This window comes from Sycon ciliatum, chromosome 6, assembly GCF_964019385.1.
Source record: "Sycon ciliatum chromosome 6, ocSycCili1.1, whole genome shotgun sequence".
NCBI lineage: Eukaryota > Metazoa > Porifera > Calcarea > Leucosolenida > Sycettidae > Sycon > Sycon ciliatum.
In genome coordinates this window covers 12,968,490-12,986,869 of record NC_088648.1, presented here as the reverse complement: position 1 = coordinate 12,986,869, position 18,380 = coordinate 12,968,490, and the positions used below count along the sequence as shown (strand labels likewise).

Below are 18,380 nucleotides of genomic sequence, written 5' to 3'. Positions count from 1 at the left end.
TGAAAATCAATCCACTCAAAGACCTGTGAACAGGTGATGGTGGGGACAATAATCTATTAGTAATACGAGGAATAAGATCGTTTGTGCACACTCAAGACGCACAGACACACCAACATACATGTAGTGTACACAGTGTTTCACTTCACTGCAACTAAATTGAAATGAGATGATTTGAACAATCTGTACAGCGTTGCTGTCAGTCAGTCTTCCCCAAGATGGAAATGCAATGATTTGTTGTCACGAGGCAGTTTCACTGACACAATGTCATGTTCGTGACATCAAAACGGTTACTTCAGGGAATACGAGTATTAGCTTGAGAAGCTTTTTCTTGTCATTGGCATACAAGCAATCCTCCTAGTCCTACTACTACTAGTACACTGGCACTGCGTTTGTGGATCCCATTGTATTTGACATCATACTACAGGAAGAGTGTCGTGGAGTTCACATAATTATCACAGGGATAAACTTGAATACATTTCTCATGAAATAAAAATAATTGATGATAGCTAGACGATCATATACGATTGATGCAAAGTCCTTGCAGTCCTTGAGGACTATTACGAAGTGGTTGATTACTTTTAGGGCATTCATTCAAGCAACATCAAACAAACGCGATACGCTCCTTGAAAATGGAAAAAAATTCAAGCATAACGACAGAACAGCAGACCAATCGAAACGAGTAAAAGCTTCCTTACCTCAGTCATGGTCCTGCCATGTAGTTGGACAGCCTTTTGACACGGTGGTACGCAGCTCTTGTCCAGTCAAACAGGGGTATCCTTGTGGCGTCGAACGAAAGAGAGTGTCAGTGTATCTGGCTCGTCAGATTGCAACTGTGCTGAACTTTTCTCGTTCTCCGCTTTCTGCTTTCATCCCTCGCTCTGATGAAACTGTTCAAACGTCTTACTAGCAGCAATGGCCAGCCAAACAGGGGATCCTTGTGGCGTCGAACGAAAGAGAGCGTCAGTGTACCTGACTCGTCAGATTTGAACTGTGCTGAACTTTTCTCGTTCTGCAATTTCTGCTTTCATCCCGCGCACTGATGAAACGTCTTCAGAGAACCACAAGACGCTTTCCAGATTTGATTTTGAACGTCTCCTTATCCTCCTTGGTTAGCTCGAGACAGATTACTGTTAGCAACTGCACAGCAGAATTGGCAGCCATGGCTGAAGTCACGGAAGAAAGGAATGCGCTGCCACGAGGCAAGCAAAACTGAAAATGTGTTCTCTTTCGGGCACAACACACAGGACGGCGTGACTGGATAAACTGGACTTCTGGACTGTGAATAGGGGACTTGTAGAAAAAGTGTACTCCTTATAGGGGATTGCGCGGCAGGGTGAAGCTGATCAAAACTGAGTGGACTCCTGGACTCTGTATAGTGGATTTTGGACCAATGGACTCTATATAGGGTGCTGGACATCATATAGTGCATGGACTCTATACTGAGTCCTACATATATACACACACACGCACATATATACACACCCGCACATATATACACACACGCACGCACGCACGCACGCACGCACGCACACACGCACGCACGCACGCACACACACACACACACACACAGTTCTACAACTGTTGTTCACACCTGGGTTAGAAAATTATTCTGCTTTCAGGCAGGACACGAGCCTGGCAGCCTCTACTGGGATAATTGTAGAACACAGCCAGGGAAACAATCCACGTCCCCCTCACAATAGAGCTAGTTTCAACTCCACCATATCAATGATGAACAGGCGCTACCCAGACGCCCTACCCAACCTCCCTACCCAACCACCCTGCCCAACCACCCTGCCCAACCACCCTGCCCAACCACCCTGCCCAACCACCCTGCCCAACCACCCTGCCCAACCACCCTGCCCAACCACCCTGCCCAACCACCCTGCCCAACCACCCTACCCAACCACCCTGCCCAACCACCCTGCCCAACCACCCTGCCCAACCACCCTGCCCAACCACCCTACCCAACCACCCTGCCCAACCACCCTACCCAACCACCCTGTACAACCTCCACCACATCAATGATGACCAGGACGAAAGCTGCTGCTTACTTTCCTGACAATCAAATAACATTGTATGTTCTCTCTTCACTACCCACTGTTTCCTACTGGGGATGCAAGAACCCAGATTGAAAACTGTCTGCTGTCCGTTGCCGTGCCCTACTGGTGTTTTTAAAGTATTATTTGAGGATTTCCCAAAGACATAGTCTAAATCGAAGGGAGCTCCATCATAATGGGACGCTGTAGGGTGGAGGTAGCAAACAATGGATGGCTAATGAACAGCATAGTGCGTGAAAATATAAGAGCCATATGTTCCAGAATGGTCCTGTACTCAATAATACCTAGAGCCTCACAGTATGCAGCGTGTGTGAGATAAGAAGAAGAAAACTTACTTTTCCAATGCCGGCCACTTGAGATGCAGCATCGGTGGCTACAAGCAGAACACGGCGTGAGTTCTGCCTCCAGCCGACATTGCTCTACGCAATCACAGAAGAGAAACATTGTGTATCCAAATCTTGATATAGATTGGGGAAATCAGACACGTAATGTGCCCCGGGAATATTGATCCAGAAAAGGAAGAAATGAAAAGTTGTGCAATTTTGATTTTCCATCGTGCCTGAGATGCGCACGTGACTTAAAATAATAAAATAAGCTGCAGTGTGTGCCCAGCACTGACACAGTGATATGCACTGCAGACACACAGCACTAGTAAGTAGTAGTTAGTGGCAACCAGAGCTACATACCGTGCAGACAGCCGCCTGGACAATGGCATCCAGAGTGCCTTCCGGATGATCCAGGTTGCCGGAGATCACATCAGCTTGAACAGCACTCTGACAGCAACAAGAAGAACAAGAAGAACAGCAACAAAATTGAATGTTCCTTTAATCAAGCATTGCAAACCCTCCATGTGATGTGAATCTCACTCTATTATCTCTTATTGCAGGGGTGTCGGACACGGTACGGTCACTACGGTATTGACCGTCCCACTTTTTGCCCCAGGTACCCCATGAATGAATAAAATACACTGATCTGGGCTCTAAATTTCCAAAAATGTCGGCTCAGCCACTCCTCCCCACACGAGTAACTTGTACTACAGATGGCTGACAGTACCACACTAAAATACATTCCGACGCCCCTGTATCGGCCACAGGCCGTCGTGAGAATAGAGATTGGAAACAAAAACAGGGAGGAAGTGAGAAAGACCAGGGTGCAGCATTTGTGTTCGAGCCACATATTATTGAAAGCCAGTGTAGCTTAGCCAGTGGAGCATTCACACGGGGACAACACGGCATGCGAGAGGTATAGCACATCTCCTCAATGCCAACCAGATCATCAACATCCTAGCCCACTCTAAGTCACCGGATCTCACCACTCGATAAGCACATACCCCAAAGGCAATGGACAAAAACATCTTTACAGAGGTGTCATCGTTGTGTCCAACTCCGTGGAAATGATTTTAACGGCAATAATTACTGAGAAAACCAAACACCACTGAAGTACAGTGAAACCTGTCTAAGACGACCGACCGCTCAAGGGACCTTCAAAACATGGTCTCTGTTACCAGGTGGTCTCCTTATCCAGGGTCATTTGACTGGAAATAGCATCCCTTCGTCCTGGTTTTAGTGGTCTTTTAGGACAGGTGGTCGCCTTATCCGAGTGGTCGCCTTGACAGGTTTTTACTGTAATGTCTACTGGTTGAGCCAAGGACATGCATGCATGGAGGACACTTCCAAATACCCACGGCACTATCCAGCCCAAATACCACACTGTGACGCTGGCTTTTTTATTTATTTATTTATTTATTTTTTACTATGTTCACATAACCAGCTCGAAAAAAGGAAAGACAATGGTAAAGAGACTTGGACAAACTGACAAGTAATGATTACACTACCCAGCCCCAAACATCACACTGTGACGCTGGCTTACACTACCCAGCCCCAAACATCACACTGTGACGCTGGCTTACACTACCCAGCCCCAAACACCACACTGTGACGCTGGCTTACACTACCCAGCCCCAAACACCACACTGTGACGCTGGCTTACACTACCCAGCCCCAAACACCACACTGTAACGCTGGCTTACACTACCCAGCCCCAAACATCACACTGTGACGCTGGCTTACACTATCCAGCCCCAAACATCACACTGTGACGCTGGCTTACGCTACCCAGCCCCAAACACCACACTGTGACGCTGGCTTACATCAAATCGCGCTGCATCGTTGGTCAGCTGGAGGGAGTTGGCGAACGAGTAGGGAACCTTGCAATTCGGACACGGCGCCATCGCACTGCAGTACAAGACAGGTACCAAACACAGATAAAAAATGAAATACCCTTTTAACTATAATACCTGTACAAGTATGTGTTTGCAAAGAGAAGCTGGAAATTGGGGCCTGCCCGGTCTTGCTCAAGTGGAGCTCAGGTGTTCTGCGTGATACGACGATCTGGTCATAAAACACTCCAGAGCGTGGAAGCTTTTTTGGTAGCTGTGAGTGTAAAGCCAGGCGTGCACTTTGCTTTGAATAATGTGAAAACTGCACCATACACATGTTGCTGCGTAAAAAAAGTTGACTTCAACTTTCACTCCACCAACGCCGTGCACATTTTCCATGCGTTCCCATACCGCAGAGTGATGTTCAGATCAGGCTTTTAAGGCCTGAGCGATACCAGGGGCGTGCCTCGCTCACCTGTGGTGTGGTGAACGTGTACCAGAGTACATCTGCGGTGTGATGTGATGACCACTGTACCACCGGCAACCTCATAGTCACCACTTCGGTTATTTCGACTGTGCAGCACCTAGGACGGTGATGTGCTGGTGTGTGGTGACCACACACCAGCACATCCATACATGCATGTATACGAGCTACAGTCAGACCTCGCATAACCGAACACATCCGTTTTCCAAAACAATATCCGGATAGGCGAGGGAATCGGATAATCGAACACACATACAAGTACTGTATGCATGCATGCGGATATGTGAACATAGTAAAAAAAAAAAATGCCATATGCTGTAAATACATTGTAGGTAAACGGTGATGTTCTTCCGGATGGCGAGGGATCCGGATAAGCCGCGAGGTCTGACTGTACTTGCCTAGACACAGTAAACAGTATAGATGTACAATACACGTTGCCAAGGACATTGTTCGAAAGTTCAGTCCGCATGTTCGTGTTGTCTTTGTGTCTGGTCCTTCTTTGAAGGATATGTTGGTCCGATCGTCGAGTGCTGTACGTGTGTGTCCCCGTGAGAAGCAGCGATCGGAGGTGAAGAGAGGGAGAGGTCGACCAATGGAGTGTCGTGCATGTGATGCGAGTATGGTGGATAGTCAGTGTTTAGTCAAAGGTGTTGTCTATTGTATGTCTTGCACGTTGTGTGCGGAATTGTACGTTGGTGAGACCGAGCGGCCGGTGAGGGACCGATTCGCTGAGCACTACCGAGAGGCAAGGGCGATGGTGGCGAAGGCTCCCTGGGGCTTCCACTATCGTACCCAGCATCGAGAATCTTCAAAGTCTTCCAACTTTCTGCCCTTCCACCAGGCAAAGATTCTCGGCAGGGAGGCTTCGCTACCATCAAGGAAACTGCTTGAAGCTATCGAGATAAGGAAGCGCAAATGCTGTGTACGTGATGTGATAAGGCGCGCATGCGCGCCTGGGCTCGTGGCTGGTTTTGCATGCTTGCTGTGCTGGACTAGGTCCGAGAATGTGAGCTCTCTTTTCCTTGTCTTTCTGTTCCTTGATTATTACAATAACTGTACGAACCTGAGTAATGCTGTGTGTGGGCCCTTAGGGCCAGACATAACAATTGGCGACGAAGATGGCAGGACGCAACTCCAGATTAGAAATTTTCGAAACTGGGGATTTTGACGAGTATGCAGAGAGACTCAATTTTCATTTTCTGGCTAATGACATTGGCCAAGTTGCAGACGATGCAACCGAGACAGTACAGACAGCGGCAGACAAGAAAAAGTGCGCCGTGCTGATTAGTCAACTATCCGGTCAGGTTTATTCCACACTGAAGAATTTGTGCCTCCCAGATAAACCAGGGCAGAAGAAGTTCGAAGAGTTGCTGAAGCTCCTCTGTGATTATTTCAAGCCCAAGATTAGTGTAGTTGCTGCTACCTATCAATTTCAGAAAACCCTGCAGAAGGAGGGCGAGTCTGCGATCATGTTCGCGGCTCGATTGAAACGGGCAGCCATGGACTGCAAGTTTGAAGCTTATCTCGACAGGGCCTTGCGTGACCAGTTCATCACTGCGATCGGTTCTACCAGCACGACGAAGGAAATCCTGGCGAAGGCTGAGGAGACGACAACATTTCAGCAGGTTGTCGACATGGCCACGGCTCATGAGACAGCTTTCCGCGAGTCTGAGAAGTTTTCAACGCAGGTTCATGCAGTACGCGGAGAGCCGGGGCTCGCCGACAACGCCACGTTCAAATCTGACAAGCCCTGTTTCCGCTGTGACAAGCTGGGACATCGACCGGATGAGTGCCACTTCAAATCTGCGAAGTGTCGTGCTTGCGGCAAACTGGGACACATCGAACGAGCCTGCCTAAAGAAGAAAGCGGCCAGGTCCGTCAAGCATGTCGGGACAACATCAAACCCCGGTGAGCTTGTTCCTTGTAATGATTCTGTACCGATGTTGAATGTGAATGCCACCATGAGTGACAGAGCTGTAGCACCGTACACTACGCCTGTCGAGCTAAATGGGGTCCAGGTGCACTTGGAAATTGATACGGGTAGCACCGTCACACTGCTAGGAAAAAATGATTTTCTGAAATGCAATGGCTCCGTGTCTGAGCTGGTACCGTCCAGCATCACCCTATCTACATACACAGGAAATCCAATCAAATGTCTGGGTGAAATCGAAATGAAAATGGCTTTGGGTGGTGTAGAGGAGAATGTTCTGGTCAGAGTTACTGAATGTGATGGTCCGTCTCTCTTAGGCCGGGATGTCTTGTCCAGATTTACTTTGCCATGGAAATCTATATTCAAAGTGGGCACTGGCGGGCAATCCACTACCGATTTCGTTAAGAAATACCCGAATCTGTTTGACAACTCCACTGTGGGTACGGTGCAAGGGGTGCAAGTAAAGCTGCACGTGTCAGATGAACAACCGGTCTACAAACGAGCAAGACCAGTACCTCTAGCAATTCGACAGCGGTACATCGACGCGTTGAACAAACTCGAGGCTGATGGGGTGATTGAGAAAGTGACGCATTCCGAATGGGCCTCACCAACGGTACAAGTAGAAAAACCAGGAGGAGGATTACGGATTTGCGCAGATTACAGTGGGACTATTAACAAGCATTCAGAATGTGAACAGTACCCACTCCCCACCCTCGAGGAATTGTTGCACAAGTTGGGCCCGGGAGGGAAGTTTACCAAACTCGACTTGTCCCAAGCATACCACCAGCTAGAGGTAGCACCGGAAAGCAGGAAATACACCACCATCAACACAATTCAGGGCCTGTACCAGTACAAACGCTTACCGTTTGGTTTCCACAGTGCCGTATCCATTTTCCAAAGGGTAATGGAAGAAACCTTGGTTGCGCTACCAGGCAGCGGCGGGTACATTGATGATGTGCTGTGTACCGGGGAAAATGATGAAATCCATGAGGAAAACGTGGACCGGGTACTCCATCGACTGGATGAGAAAGGTTTCAAATTGAATCCGGAGAAATTCTGTTACATGGCTGAGGCACTCTCTTACTTAGGTCACACGATCAGTGGGCAGGGCGTCTCCCCTTCAACAGCCAGGATACAGGCACTGAAAATGGCCAAACCACCACAGAATGTTGCCGAATTGCAATCTTTCATCGGTTCTGCAAATTTCGTGCGGAAGTTTGTGCCTCATTTCGCAGAAATTGCAGCTCCTTTGTACGACCTCTTGAAAAAGGGTGGGAAATGGCACTGGGAGACCACTCACGAGCAAGCTTTTGGCAAATTGAAAGATGCTATGTGTTCAGAAGCCCTACTGGCACACTATGATTTACAAAGGCCAACAGTGTTGCAAGTGGATGCTTCGGGAGTGGGCCTTGGCGCAGTCCTACTGCAGAAGCAGGAGAATGGCGAATTACGACCGATCGCATTCATGTCGCGTAAGCTGACCCCAGCAGAGTCACGCTATGCTCAAATTGAAAGAGAAGCATTGGCTGTGGTGTTCGGAGTGACCAAATTTCGCCAGTACCTACTCGGTAGAGAGTTCATAGTGGTCACTGATCATCGGCCACTCTTGAAGTTACTGGGAAATCACGAGGATGTCCCCACTCTCGCCTCTAATCGAATCAAGAAATGGGCATTGCAACTGGCGGCATATGATTACGAAATGCAGTATCTCGCGGGGAAAGAAAACGTCCATGCGGATTTTCTCTCGCGACAACCAATGCAATCTGTGTCACCGAGCGAGGAGGAGACCGTCACGGTACAGGTCTTGCTTATCGAGAACGACTCAATAATCAAAGCAGCTGTGGTGAGAGCAGAATCGGCAAAGGATTCTGTATTGGCTAAAGTAATTCGCTATACGGTTAATGGGTGGCCTGCTGAAATTGAGGAAGACCTCAAGGCATATGCTAGCAAGAGAATGGAATTGTCTGTGGAGAATGATATCTTGTTATGGGACAACCGGGTGGTGATTCCTAACTCACTTCGAATGCTCTTGCTACGAGATCTGCATGCAGAGCATTTTGGCATGGTGAAAATGAAGCAAGTGGCCCGGCGCTACTTGTGGTGGCCCAATATTGACCAGGATATAGAATCTAAAGTCAATGCGTGTTTGCAATGCCAAGAGAATGCCAAATGCCCACCGGCAAAACCCGGTGTTTGGTCATGGCCGACGGGTCCATGGAAACGGATACACATTGATTTTGCCGGGCCATTTCTGGGAAAAATGTTCTTGGTGGTGGTAGATGCTTACTCTAAGTACTTGGATGTAATACCCATGGCTCATGCAACCAGTGCGACCACGATTTCTGCTTTACGCCATCTGTTTTCTGTGTTTGGTTTGCCTGAGCACTTGGTTACAGATAACGGCAGTCAGTTCACGAGTGCGGAATTCCAGGCGTTCCTGGATGGCAATGGCATTCTACACACAACAACGGCACCAGGTCATCCAGCAACTAATGGCCTCGCCGAACGCTACGTTGGCGTCTTCAAGCAGAAGATGAAAGAAATGTCGAATACTGGTGAACCACTCAACGTCAGGCTCGACCGGTTTCTCTTAGCGCATCGAACAACGCCGACCACCAGTGGGAAGACGCCGGCGGAGCTGTTAATGGGCCGGCAACCGAGAATCCGGCTCAGTGCATTGCGGCAGTCTGAGAGTCATCGGCAGGTCAAGGTGTACCAGGAGAGCTTGACTACGCCAAAGTTTAACACCGGTGACGCTGTGTTCGCCCTGAACTTTGGTCGTGGAGCAACTTGGGTACCAGCTACTGTAGTGCATGTCCACAGCCCTCACAGTTTCGGAGTACAGGTGGATGATGTCGTCTGGAAGCGCCATAGGGACCAACTACGACCGCGGGCGGTGCAGTTTGGCCAAGTACCCGTTTCGTCTTCTGCGGACCAGGCGGTCGCACAGCTGCCTACACCGACCAGTGACCCGCCGACAGTGCTAGATTCTCCTCTACCACTTCCGGACGCTAGCAGCAACAGTAGCACTGTCAGGCCGGATGATACGCTAGCACCAGCAGCAGACGCCGTTGGAGTCGAGACGGCTCCCAGTGTTGTTGCACCGGCACCCTTGCGTCGCTCCGACCGACATGTCTCCGCGCCCAAGCGCTTGATTGAGAACTGCTAAGTATCCGTACTATTGCCTTTGAGTATGTATTGCTTGTCCTGTTACTTTGATCTGATGCGGCCTGAGTGTAGGAAGTGGACATTTCTGGGCCAGATGAATATTCTACATGTAGGTCATGACGAACAGTCTTCACATAAGATTGTTTTCGTTTAATTCATTGAAACATTTGCATGGTTCCTTTTCCGATCTGATCTAATTCCCCAACGCTATGCAATATTGGCTGACTTTATCTGTCATTCCTACCTCGATCTATAGCTCAGCTCTCATGGACTATTCTGGAAGCTGCAGTAACTGTTATAAGTATATGTGTGCAATGTTTTTGAACTTTTTTGCTTTTGTATTATCTGGCCGTGTAGTGTCAACAGCTATATCTGTCGGCGCCAAATTTGAGTGCCTCTTTGCTTATGTTATAATTTTACCCCGGGAAAAATTCTTGGGGGGCGATTGCTGTGTACGTGATGTGATAAGGCGCGCATGCGCGCCTGGGCTCGTGGCTGGTTTTGCATGCTTGCTGTGCTGGACTAGGTCCGAGAATGTGAGCTCTCTTTTCCTTGTCTTTCTGTTCCTTGATTATTACAATAACTGTACGAACCTGAGTAATGCTGTGTGTGGGCCCTTAGGGCCAGACATAACAGCAAACCAGCAGTCAATTGCTATGACGGCTGGCGCCTAATTGACTGATTGGATGTCACCGGATCGTCACTGGAATCGACACCCATCTCCTCGAACTACCACTGGACTTTACCACCTGACACAGCACATACACATACTTTGCACATACACCGCTGTCATATACATGGATCGCCTTTAGCATTCCCACACTTGAAAGTGTTCTTGTACGTGCTGTGATAGTCTTACTAGTCTTCTTTCTTCTGTTTATGTCACCTTACAGGTGATGCTTGTAAACTTTAGTGTTCGTGTTAGTTTTCTTGCCAAATTGTGTCTGTGTGTATGTGTGAGTTTTCTCATCTTTCGTTTTGTTTAGGTCACCTTACAAGTGATGATTGTTTAGTTTGCTGGCCTTGCCAATTGTGTCACCACGATGTGTTAGTTCTAGAACATTCATTTGCCTGCATTATTCGTCTTTATATTTCGTAATTTGGCCTCCCCTTCCTCAATGCCCTGATGATGCCCAATGGGCGAAATATTGGCAGAGTTATTTATTTGGTGCAGCTGAGAGCCTGTTGCCGGAATGGCGGTGTTTTCAAGTGCAATAAAATAAAATAATAAATAAATTCGACGGGATTCGCGTACCGGGCAGGTCAAGAACAAGGAGTCGTACAACTCCCTGGTCAAATTTAAGATACATCATCATAATCATGCTAGTCTTTCTCATCGCACTCTGGCTCCCAAACCAAATTCAGCAACGACATTCCAAATGGGCCTCTGGAGTTTGAAGTTATCTCCCCACATGCTGGGAGTTGAACTCACAACTTAAATATCAGAAAGTCTATGCCCTGAGCACTTAAAAGGCAATCATGCAACCCAACGGCGACGGTGTAGATGAGCATCGCTATGTCGAGCTCATCCAACACTGGCGCATAGCCCTCATGGGGCACGTGGGGGGGGGGGGGGTACATGCACCCCCCCCCCCCCCCCCCCAAAGCATTTCGGCCTAGGTTCAGCATGCACCATGCACCAGCCATCCTACACATTATGCGGCCGTGCACCCCTCCCCCTCCTCCCCTCCTCCCCCCCCCCCCCCCCCCCCCCTAAAAGGGGACCAGCTACACCTCAGCAACAAGAGACCTCCAGGACCACCTGCTCACACATACGTTAAGCATGGACCATGGGTAGCCAGCCACTTTCACATTTACTAACTTACCTGACAGGGGTTTCAGCAACAAATGGCATTTTCGGCTTGTCCACAAACGAGCCGTATCCCAGACGATATCCGGTCGTCAGGTTGTTGATGCTGGCAGCTACAGGCAGCCATGAGCACAACACAAACAGCATACAGTGTGTCAACACGCAGTGAGTCGACACGCAGTGAGTCGACACGCAGTGGGTCAACACGCAGTGTGTCAACACGCAGTGTGTCAACACGCAGTGAGTCGACACGCAGTGGTTCAACACGCAGTGGGTCAACACGCAGTGGTTCAACACGCAGTGGGTCAACATGCAGTGGGTCAACACGCAGTGGGTCAACACGCAGTGGGTCAACACGCAGTGAGTCAACACGCAGTGAGTCAACACGCAGTGGGTCAACATGCAGTGGGTCAACATGCAGTGGGTCAACATGCAGTGAGTCAACATGCAGTGGGTCAACACGCAGTGAGTCGACATGCAGTGGGTCAACAGGCAGTGGGTCAACATGCAGTGGGCCTGCTATTTTGCCACACGTGTGGTGAGTGCTCGAAGCCAGCGGCCAAGCGCTTGAGAGAAATGTCAGCTGAAAGGTTTGGGAATGTCTCGTTTAGCTCGAGGATACGGTCCCTGAACCTTACTGTATACAGGGCTGGTTGTTATTCAAGTGTAGGGAAATGCAATTGCACCAAAGCAAACTTTACACATTGGCTGCGTCCAGTTAACGTGACTGCACAGCAGGCCACGTTGGCAAAGTCACGTACATGTTTAGGTGCAACACATGGCCATATTGTAGTACCGCTACAATATGTTGTGTATGCCATGTGTGTGTGTATGTGTGTGTGTGTGTGTGTGTGTGTGTGTGTGTGTGTGTGTGTGTGTGTGTGTGTGTGTGTGTGTGTGTGTGTGTGTGTGTGTGTGTGTGTGTGTGTGTGTGTGTGTGTGTCGTTGGTGGTGCATGCGGGTGATGTGGTTGTATGGAAAGGAGTCTTCGAATTAAGTTCCTCATGTCCAGTAGTGTTTCCGTCGTGTACTTTTAAGAGTAAACATATAGTCTTTTCTAACGTGGCCATGTCGTCAATTGTATGGAGACGCCATAGGGCGTGGAGCTGTAGAATACATCCAAGTTACAAGAGCATACACATCACTCACCGATGCTGGAGGCAAACTTCTTCATATTGTCCAGATCGTCTCGCATGGAGAACGAGTGATCCATCAAATAGTACACATCCAGCGGATAGTTCCTGGACGGCTTCACTTTGGCCTTGATGCTGACACTATCATCTATATACCAACCAGTACGCAAACAGGTACAAATCACAGGCAAAGACACAGTCCATATGAATACGCATATTTACTGGGATAGGCGCACACATCATGGGCAAAGGCATAATCCATGATAATCGGGATTAACCGCACGGCCAACTGCATAGTGAAGGCGACAAATAAGAGTCAGTGTTACCTGCTCCCAACCCTGCTGCGGGGTGTTCTCTTCAGCTCAAATGCAGGGCAAGATCTATGTAGCAATTGAAGCAAGCTACTAGTACTGCAATGTGCAGATCTCTGTTTGTCAGTGGACAGGGAGCAAGACAAGAAATTCCCTTCGGCTGGTCTTTGCAGCAAGATATCAAGATATGGATGAAGGACTGGTGTGACGCCCTCGTGTGGCATGCTAGTGTGATCTTGTTCTGTACCAGCTATGCCGGGTCCCTGAGCGGATGGAATTGCCCAGTCAAGTCTTTCTTTTCTGGCGGCAGGTCGGTGGAACACTCTTCCTCCGAACTGTCGTCAGGCACAATCTGCTGGTACTTTTGCTCACCTCACAAAGATTCACCTAGGGTTCCCTGTAACAAGGCCATGCCTGTTGGGACTCCCCTAGTCAAATAATAAATACTACTACTACTGCTACTACTACTAAGTCAGTACCAGCGGTTGGGCCACCCTAACATGGAGGAATGCCACCCAAACGTGTACATGTACCCAGAGAAAAACAGTTAGTGGATGAAAGTGGATGCGAAACTCAGCATTGCCATAACCCCAACTGGCTGTGACGTGGCACACTCAAGCCCTATCACCGGTGCAGTATGATACAGAAAGCAGCTAGCAGCCAGCGGTACTTACATGGTCTGAGGTTGACCGATACACGCTGTGGACGAACCTGCACTTCATTTGCGAACGCATCATCCTGCAGTGACACAGCGTACGTGTAGTGTTGTAAGCTATTCATAGTGTAGATACAGGGTGAGGGAGAGGGTGATGGGGGGGGGGGGGGGGGCAGGCATGTAGCGTGTAGCTTGAATAAGTCAGCATACCCTGGGTATCACACCAGCTAGCAGCGGGCATACGTGCTACATAGTCCAAATAGGCAAAATGGCGACTGCGAGGCTGCCGGTGGTACGTGGTCAAAATACCAAAGGTGTGGGAGCTACGACTCTAGGATGGGGGGGGGGGGGGATCTCATTGCCACAGCCAGCTTGTATAGCCGCAACAATTATGACTTTATGTCTTCTCTTCTGTTGTTCTTCTTCTTTTTATTCATTGGCAGAGAGGGTGGGAGTTGGAGGCGAAAAATGAAAAAGAAAACTGGTTAAACAATTCCGTATACCGACCATTCATGCATAATGTGCCCCCCCCCCCCCCCCCCACCCCATGTACACACTGAGTGAGTGACAGGCATGTGAAACAGTGCATATACAGTAAAACCTGTGTTTGCCGGATCCTGTACCAAGCGGAATCCTGTACCAAGCGGAATCCTGTACCAAGCGGAATCCCGGTGTATGGACCAGACTAATGATTATCATGCGCCAAAGTGCTGTGGATCTAACGTGCATCCCAGGATCAAAGCCGTCATACCCGGACAGTTTCTGCTACAGCAAGGGTGTGCGGTTAGGGCAGGTTGTACTCTACAGTCGACTCCTCATATAACGAACACCATTGTGCAGGGGAATTAGTTCTTTATAGCCTAAATTCGTTAATACAGAAATGCACTTACATTGTGGTTTCAAACTGGGACATGGACGTTGGTTCACTATATCAGGAAATTCGCTATATGCGAGTTTGTTATAAGTGCAGTCGACTGTATAGTGCTGCAGTTGTCTTGTCATGACTTACCTTAGTGATCATGACTGCACTGGCCGGGTTTAGAATCGACGTACACGGCTTGGCTGCGCTGAACGATGACTGACAGCGCTGGCTCAATCTCCATTCCTCCGTCTGCCGGGCAGAAGCACATCAGCCACAGCACACACGGACATACCGTAAAACCCGGGAATTTTCAGTTTTGTAATATTTTCGGTATTTCCCAAAATCAACGGTTCGGTAGCGCGAAAATTTCGGTAAACCAGTTTTCCATATCTAGAAATGCATTGTGTACACTGTGTGACATGGCATGGTTGAATTTTAGGAGGACATCAGCCACAGCACACATGTACATGCATTGTACAATATTCATCTGATGCAAAAATTGCCCAGCTGCGCAACTACTTCCTCCGGAACAAACACAAACCGGCTTGGGGTGACTTTTATAGACCTGTCTGTTCTTGTGAAGTGAGCCGGAACCGGACAGACTCCAATGAAGACTCAAACATTGCCAATTTTTGTACAAAAATGTACATGCTTCAAGGAAGTATATCCAGTCATTTGTTAAACTGGTTCTGTTCCTACAAGAACCCAGTTTCTTGATCAGAGTGAAAACTGTCACCAAGTTTTTTTTTGTTTCCGAAGGAAGTATCCTGATTGCTAGCGGGATACTACAGAGAAACTCTTAGATGCTTTCCCCCTGTAGCCATGCACATTACCCACCACAATCCTTCATGCTCTTATTCAGCACCGGCCACGGGGGGAAGGTTAGCAGGGTTGGTAAACTAGAGGACCAGGTCTGAGGTCATACAGCATGACCGGCGGAAGTAGTTCTTGCCACGGGGGGCAAAAATGTACATGCTTCAAGGAAGTATATCCAGTCATTTGTTAAACTGGTTCTGTTCCTACAAGAACCCAGTTTCTTGATCAGAGTGAAAACTGTCACCAAGTTTTTTTTTGTTTCCGAAGGAAGTATCCTGATTGCTAGCGGGATACTACAGAGAAACTCTTAGATGCTTTCCCCCTGTAGCCATGCACATTACCCACCACAATCCTTCATGCTCTTATTCAGCACCGGCCACGGGGGGAAGGTTAGCAGGGTTGGTAAACTAGAGGACCAGGTCTGAGGTCATACAGCATGACCGGCGGAAGTAGTTCTTGCCACGGGGGGGGGGGGGGGGGGGGGGAGGTTAGCAGCAGGGTTGGTAAACTAGATGACCAGGTCTGAGATCATACAGCATGACCGGCGGAAGCAGTTCTTGTCTGGTCCGGCCGTACCCTAGTCTTTCATACAGTTTGTGTATGATATGATGGGCAGCGGTGAACACGCCGCGTTGGTGGCCACACAGTTGATCCAGCCATGGCTTGAACAGCTGTAACGGTTCCGCTGTCCCCGATACAAACTGTTCTATTTCCTCATTTGATGCAAAACCGCCCAGCTGTGTGCTAAGATATCTTGATTGCTACCGGTACGCTATTGAAACACCTTGTTCGTGTACAGCAGCAGCATGCAGTCGGTGATTGACTGCCCATGTATGTACATCCTGTGCTGAAGAAAGCACAAACACGAGGGCTTGGCAGTTGCGTCTTCGCAAACTACTGATTGCTCGTGGCTACAGACAGTGTGATGCAGTTCTTTAGCCGTACACATTGTGCTACAGACTGAGGGTCAGTGGAAAGGAGCGAAGTGATACTGTCTTGAAAAGGGTATAATATAATAATAATAATATGCCTCCTTTCCAATGTGGCTAGGGAGTACACCAATGCCCGTAGGAGAGTGCTTCACACGGAGTCTTGCACGTCCCTGGGGGGAAGTGCTTGGCGAAAACATCCAGTCCAAAACAGAGAACTTCTACATAGCAGCAAAAGATGCTCAGCTAACTTAATGCTCAGCTAACTTGATGCTCAGCTAACTTGATGCTCAGCTAACTTGATGCTCAGCTAACTTGTGAGACAAACTGAAGAGCACAATGTCACATAGTATTCTATTGTGTATCTTGGTCAGAGAATGTAATGGGAGCTATGCATCAAAGATGACCGCCATCTTCATGCGGGGCAATTTGTCCCATATTTGGCAGGCACAACCAGCAGGTTCAGTTCATCTGCGAGCATGACCTCACAGAGTTCATGACCTTTTTATGCAGAGCTGGTTGTCACCATGCGTACACTTATGGAAGGGAAATGATGGATATGTGCCATTGGCTAACCTCATCTGCGCACCACTGACACGCCACACTGGTATCCAGACATTGGGAGCAAGTGCGGGCACTCGAGCAGTCTTGACCTACGCAACCCAACAGGGAATATGCACACATACACACGCACACGCGCGCGCATACACACACACACACACACACACACACACAGATGGAATTTCAGGTCGAATAATCATGTGCACAGACAATGCTCAGAAAGCGACCTGTACAGCGAATACTATGATTTATTTCCCTACAAAATCCACATATCCCCAGACACTGGGGTGAATAACGGAGTGTGGTGGTGGGGCCCATGAAGTTCAGCGACCAGAGGTCTCGGCTTCATAGCTCGATGGACACACCAAAGGGAGATCGGGTAGAGAGGATTAAGTTGAAAAATGCTATGATAGCACTAAAATCTGGGGCTGAAACAATTATACCGAATACTCGAGTACTCACTCGGTTTTTTCAAAAATAATCGTACTCGGAATAAATCAGAGTACTCGTTCAGACATGGTACATGCATTTACTACAGAAATCTGCAGTTTCAGAGCAGCAGTCGGCAGATGTTGATGTGCAGACTGTGTGGTGAACATTTGTTCACGAGTAGAGAGAGCCCAAATGACCCACCAACCTATATACCCGAGAAAAATGACTGCTGCTCGGTTCGATCAGGGTTGTAGCATGTGATTTTAAGGCCGTTGGTGTGCAATTTTTAGGAGATGATAAATACTCGAATACTCGAATATTCGATCGGAGAAAATCAGAGTACTCGAACTCGGGATCTCAGTGCCAACTATCAGCCCTACTAAAATCGCTGCGCTTCCGAATGACTACAAGGTACTAGTAAGATCTATACACAGAAGCCTTGCTTGGTAGTTTAACATGTTTTTCGTTTTTTGAGGAGCACTACGCGTCCTCGCCTTGTAACATGCTGTCAAAATCGAAGGTACTAGTAAGTAGTAATACTGTAGTATGCCCACATTTCCGTAGATTGACAGTGTCAACTGAAGTCAACTGAAGTCAACTGAAGTCAACTGAAGTAAGTAAGGTAGTTATTGCGCTCCCCATCGGACACAGCAAAACGCTGCTGTCGCGGGTCTGCACGCCGGGAGGTACCAGCGAACTTCCTGTCCTCGCTCGTTCCGGAACTGTTGGATTTGCAGTGACATCGAACGAGCATGAAATCTGTGCCCTGGTCCCACTGCCACTGGGTACTGTACGACTCCCGAGCTGTGCGACAGCTTATTTGTGCTTTACTCGATTCGAATACAATCGTGTACTACTGACTAGGCATTGAGTAACGCGATGTGCAAAGTCTGTGCATGTACATCACGGATGACAAAAGAAGTACGGACATTGAAAGCTTTCCACAATTAAATGGTCAGGTAACATTTTTCAAAACACTCGAAGCGCCACCTAACATGCCTCGATCCACTGGATAAGAATGAAAACACACTCAAAACGACGGACAAAAGCGAAATCCTCTTCAACGTTTCGAGC

The 18,380-nt window shown here is 48.4% G+C and overlaps 1 protein-coding gene and 1 long non-coding RNA gene across 2 annotated transcripts in view; both read right to left on the bottom strand.

Moving 5' to 3' along the window:
- LOC135818842 (uncharacterized) overlaps nt 1–1,400 on the bottom strand; it is a 1,911-nt gene extending 511 nt beyond the window's left edge. The window contains exon 1 of the long non-coding RNA XR_010553784.1: nt 696–1,400. This is a non-coding gene — a long non-coding RNA (uncharacterized LOC135818842). The remainder of the gene's footprint in view (nt 1–695) is intronic.
- The window catches only part of LOC135819400 (integrin beta-2-like), a 43,544-nt gene that overhangs the window by 24,567 nt on the left and 597 nt on the right, over nt 1–18,380 (bottom strand). The window contains exons 2-9 of the mRNA XM_065332601.1: nt 16,890–16,966; nt 14,716–14,817; nt 13,726–13,789; nt 12,757–12,888; nt 11,624–11,720; nt 4,207–4,291; nt 2,744–2,830; nt 2,393–2,476 (exon numbers count right to left, since the gene is read on the bottom strand). Coding sequence (XP_065188673.1) covers nt 2,393–2,476; nt 2,744–2,830; nt 4,207–4,291; nt 11,624–11,720; nt 12,757–12,888; nt 13,726–13,789; nt 14,716–14,817; nt 16,890–16,966 — 728 coding nt within the window. The remainder of the gene's footprint in view (nt 1–2,392; nt 2,477–2,743; nt 2,831–4,206; nt 4,292–11,623; nt 11,721–12,756; nt 12,889–13,725; nt 13,790–14,715; nt 14,818–16,889; nt 16,967–18,380) is intronic.